General features: G+C 51.9%; 1 protein-coding gene and 1 pseudogene across 1 annotated transcript, besides 2 other annotated features; both read right to left on the bottom strand.

The window, feature by feature from the left end:
- Positions 1 to 5529: a sequence feature (areas not merged during assembly with more than two copies in the genome that could not be assigned to a particular haplotype).
- On the bottom strand, positions 413 to 2587 carry Tc00.1047053511345.30 (annotated as a pseudogene).
- Positions 2822 to 2844: a microsatellite.
- Tc00.1047053511345.10 (retrotransposon hot spot (RHS) protein, putative) lies at positions 3549 to 5529 on the bottom strand (the record flags this gene model as incomplete). The annotated part of the gene is made up of 1 exon (XM_799171.1): positions 3549 to 5529. A coding segment is annotated over one exon (1981 nt), but the record flags the coding sequence as incomplete, so codon positions are not given.

Here is a 5529-nt window from a genome sequence, read left to right as displayed (position 1 = left end):
AAGAGGGGGAAAACTTCGCTCATTACAGTGTGCAGCAACCGAACATTAGGCAAAGAAAAAACAACAGTACTTATTACTCCAGCTGAACTACAGTGAAAAAAGAACATTACGAAGTAAAGAAATTGAAGAAATAGAAACCGACAGTAAAAGCACAGGCAATGCGGCGTGTATTCTCCGTGAGGAGTCGCTAATCCACACTCTGTGGCTCAGAAGACTGCAACGACACAAATACAATCCCAGAGAAAGCAGCGGCACACAAGACACGCACACACGCACGGTGTTGTTACCGCTTAAATCACGCAGTGTCAATTTCACGTCGTTGGGAGAGGCGAGGCGGTCGTCGGGACTCACGCCGCTCCAGACCCTGCGAGGTGACTTTTTTGGTGGGATTCGTTTCCAGGGCGTCGTGCCCATTCATTTCTCTTCTGTAATATCCCCAGCAACGTGCTCTCTGACGCTGTCAACCACTCTGATCTTCTCGGGTGGTGTCGGAGCTGCTTCTCTCGTCGGAACGGGGACCCTGTCCTTGAGTGCACGTATCGCAATGGAATTCAGTGGGCGGTTGTACAGAAAGACGTCCGTCAGCGTCACATGAGATTCTTGTCCACCGCACGCGTCAAAGCGAACCCTCAGGTGGCCTCTCGCCTGTCAACAGCACTTCTTCCTGCCTCAGAAACTCACCATCAACGTGCACAGAGGTCTTGTTGCCTTGCAGCACGAGTGCCACTTGGCATTCTTTCCTCGGCTCCCAAGTGCTGGTCCGTGTTGTTGTCTTGCCTTCGCACACCGTCTCCCACTTCTTATTATGGCTGCACGACAGTCCCACAGTATGATTGGACGCAGTGTCCGCCAGCACCGCAGTCAGTAGAGGAGTGTTCCCACTCGGTGCCACCTCGATGGTCACCGACGCCACAAGTGTGAAGTTGTGGCTCAAAGATACATGACGCACTTTATCACCCCGAGTGTTCACAGGCCATATTGCCCTGGACTCAAGTCCCGTCACTTGTAACCCATCGTTGTCCTTCACTGCATTCCTCATCGTCGCATGCAGGCAAAGGTACTCGTCGTTCCACGTGTCATCGCTGGCCGCATCGGACAAAACTGCCACCAGACCCGCCGTGGGTGTGGTCAATTTGGAGAAGGCGTCCTTTTGCGCCCAAGTACTGAGGACGGACTTGATTGCACTCAGTTCCTCCGTCAGGCGGGAAAGTGAAATTGCACTGCCTTCATCTTTTTCCCTCTGTTGTAAAAGATGCAAGTTGCCATCCGAGTACAGCAGGTTGCTGGCGAACAACCAATTCATACCATCCTCCATGGCAACCGGCCCAACACAAAACGAGCGGTTGTTGTCCGTGACCCAAAGGTGGACCGCATTCTCCCCCGAGAAGTCTCCTCTCTGTGAGTACAGCATGACCTTCCTGCCCCCAATGGTCGCGGTGATGAGGGCATCCACATGCGAGCTCAGATCCAAAATGACTTTCGATTGTGAATTGGTCCACACGCCTGAGAGTGTCCCAAGTGCCTCCGTCCACGCTGTCCCCACGTCACGCGACTCGTACACCCTCTGGCCATTCCCGCAGTCAACAATCATGAGAAGTGATCCCTCCCATCCGGTGGTGTGGGAGTTAAGACATTCCGCAGAATACATGCCCACTGCGAGCGCCCAGGCGCTGCCGTTGTCCGCCGAGTAAATGATCGTGGAGCAAACGTCTGCTGCCTCATCCTTCGTCATCAGAGGAAACACAAGCGTGCCATCCTCCATCACTACACCTGCACCACCAGAAGCAATGAACTTTGTCCAGTCACCTTCGTGAGAAGCAGAAGTGATCAGCTTCGAGAGTGGTTTGGGGTCGCCACATTCGATCCATCCACTCTGCTTGCCACCCGTGGGATTCGTGACATCACCCACAAACAGTTTCAGCTCCAAGCCGCCATCTCTCCAGCACCCACCTTCGTAGGACACATCAGAGCCTCCCGCAAGAGGAAACGCTCCGTGGCCCCTCGTGATTGTTGTCGGTTGGCCAAAAACAACCAAACTCTGTTCTTTTGCCTCCGCTGCACCAAGCACAGTGTCTGCGCTCCATGTAATTTTATTGATCTCGGCAACAACGGTGGACCAACCCCACGCAGAGACGATTTACACCGCAACCACATCAGAAGAAAAGGGCCTAATTAATGGAGCACCTTGACACTCGGCATCCATGTGACCTTCGGCGAAAGCAGCAATTACTCCACCAGCACTGACGAGAGAGAGTGACGCAAATGAATCCCTCGTCGTAACTGGAACAGTCCCATCTGTCGGCTGCACCAGCGTCGTCTGCGGCACAAATAGATAAACCCTCTGCAGCTTATGAATATTTATCAAATCACTCTTCCCATTATTCCCTCCAGCGGCCGCAGCTCCACAGGTACCGCAGCACATCATCACGACGAGGAGGAGCAGCACCGCAGAGTAGAAGAGATGCCGGGACATGTTGGGCCTCTGCCGCTCACTCTCTCTTCCTTCCCTCCTCCTTCCGCTGGATCCGGTCACGCGGCGACGGTTGTGTGTGCAGGGTGCCTTCACAGCAGCAACAATTGAGAGCATATTAATACGTGTGTGTGGGCGGTGTGTGTGCTGTTGGTCCCTTCAGTGCCTTCGAATTTCACAGTAGCGTTTAGCGTGTTTGCTTTCCTTCCTAGCGTGTGTCAGTGCTCAATAAGTGAAGAAGAAAAAAGCGGCAATACATCAGACACGTCAGTGGGGAGCAGAGCAGAGCACCCATGCGGAGAGCGGGACACAAGAGAATCCGGAAGCTAGAGCGCGGAGCAACATCGCCCTCACACACACACACACACACACACCATCGCAGTGCCGTCAGTCCGCGCGTGGGAGGATTCGGTCCTCCACACAAAAAACGCGCACACCGCCCGCATTCACCCACAATGGGCGAGGAAAAGAAACACACCGCCACCGCCTCCAGTTCAGTCTCGCGGCCAACGGGATACGGCCACAGCCCCGCAGCCAACACACAACGCACAGCGAGCGAACAATCACCCACTCCAGTTACACGTGGAAACGGATCCTTATTCATCCATGACGCGGTGCCCCACTCCATGCGGTCACACGGAGTGCACCCTTTCCTCAATAGAACTTATTCTTTGTTCATCCCTTAAAGATGCTTCTGTTATTGGTGGGTCTTGGAACACGATAGAATAAAATGGAAAATGCAGCAACACCATAGCACCGCCAGCCACAATAGTTTTCTCATACCGGGGCAATTCCACGATTATGCCTCTTATGCACATACAATTAACATGCTGTATGAAAATCACCCAATGTTCCTTACCAGAAAACAAACAACCCCACTCCCTCCCTAATTTCTTCGGTCACTGTTAGGTTCGATAGAGCTGGGCATTTTTGAAATCTGTGTGTACTGCCGTCTGGTGCTGGTGCACCCGCACCGTAGCCACACGATTATCCAAAAATAAATCCCACAATATTTTTTTTACCAGAAATCAAAACTACCCCCTTCATTCCCTAATTCTTTCTCCTATTTCGTTCTTCCTCAACTCCGGAGAACTTCGCCTCTTCTGGCGTCAGCGGATGATACCGCTGCTATGTACTGACGCACCTTTTCGTTCCAGAACGCCGCAATCTCTCGGTTTTCATCGTCGCCCACATTATTGGAATTGACGACATCACATCTCTGCCATTCCTCCATCGGCGTGCTGTCTGCGTGCTGCACATAAATAATCTCCCACGACATGTCTCGGGATAACTCGTCCCAACCCTCAAAATATGCCGCCAGGCACTCAGTGAACCGCCTCACAGTGCTGGCGGTGATGTGGTGCTCACTTGCCGTAGTCATCCGCAGCCCAACCAGCGTCTTCGGATTTGTGTCCACAAAGAAAAAGCCGTCCACCAGCGGAAAGTTTTGTACTTTCGGCTTATACAGCACCCAGTGGTCCATGGCAACCGGATTGGAAAGGCGTTCGGGCGGCGGTAGAACCTCTTTTCTGGTGAAGCTCGTGTCTGAGTGCTCTTTCAGCGCACAGCTGTGTGGCTCACCTCGTCCTGGTGGCCTCAGTTCCTTGATTTTGAGTCTTATCGCACGCAGGAAATCCTCATTCAAAAATGCGGATACGGCATACTTTTCAATAAGATATGGTGGGACATAATCCCAGAACCTCAAAACAAGCAAAATAAAATCGGACTGCTTCATTTCATTCTCCAGCCTGGACAATGTTTCACGTTCGAGATGGGGAGATATCAGTACATTCAGAGGCGACTCAATGTTGTATCCTCGTCGTACTCGGACAACCTTCACAAGCTTTCGAGACAAGTCGCTGTCATTGGACAAACAACAATATCCAACATCCAAGTAACCCTCGAATTTCAAAGCGTTCATCCCATCCACGGCCTGCTGACACGCTTTAATGCGGTCATCATATGCCTGTTTGCCAAAGATGAAGCAGAGAATTGGTCCCACTTTATTCATGCGACCATTCACCTCCTTCCAGTATTCCGCTTTCTCCTGCGGAATCTGATTGCGCTTCATCCAAGCGCACATTGCCTTCACATCGTTTTCTTCGGGACAATTAATTACGATTCGCGTAGCGCACCTGCGAGTCGCCCACCATTCGTAGTTGTTTTTTTCTGGTGGTGTCACCACAATCATGCCCCATCCCTTGCAAGGCAAACCAATAGACGGTTGATGACCCTTCATTGCCACGTCATAGATACAATACCCTTTCACACCACGCCTAGACAACCCATCCACAATACGGAGGATACTGGCCTCACCCATGTACACTGACACCGTTTTTGCGATTTTGTCAAACAGAAATGTTCGATTCCCAATAAAGTACGCAACCATTGGGAGCTGCTCCGCATCGTGGTGCAGCAGCTGGTAGAGGAGGTACGAACCGGCATTCATCGACTTCCCCATCCCGGGCGTCCCAATCAACACACGTCGCCCAGGCACAAAGCCGATCTCAACGCGAGTGCTGAACAATTCGGTTAGATCGCCTTTGACGATCTTCCACACTCGCTCCACCTCACAGTTCACATAGCAGTCACGAATGGAGTCCTCCTCCTCCCACGAGTACGGCCATCCCTTGTCCGAAGTGAGCACCATCAGCCTGAGACGTGGTGAACCAGGTTCCTCCGCACCGTCATCCTTTTCGAGGGTTGGGCCAACTGCCTTGTACTTCCATGGCTGCGGTGGTTCCCCCTCCCCCAAATACATTCGCGTCCCCTCGCCGTCAGAAACTTCCGCCACATGGTGCCACCTCGCATTGTACACAGACTCGTAAAACCCTTCCAGTTTCATCGGTGCATTCTTCGTCATTGGGCTCATCGATTCAATGACGGCCGCATCCAAAAACTGTTTAGTGATGCGTTCAACACTTGCTTTTACGTCCGCAGCAGCTTCTGACCACTCAAATAGTTTGTGTACACCATTCTCGTGAAGCTTGCGTATATCCTCATAAAAAACCATTTCATTCCATACGGCAATATCCATCAACACATAACCAACTGATGCC

The sequence above is a fragment of the Trypanosoma cruzi genome, genomic scaffold, assembly GCF_000209065.1.
Source record: "Trypanosoma cruzi strain CL Brener 1047053517097 genomic scaffold, whole genome shotgun sequence".
NCBI lineage: Eukaryota > Euglenozoa > Kinetoplastea > Trypanosomatida > Trypanosomatidae > Trypanosoma > Trypanosoma cruzi.
The sequence above is the reverse complement of the archived record's forward strand: the minus strand, read 5'-3'. Positions and strand labels throughout refer to the sequence as shown.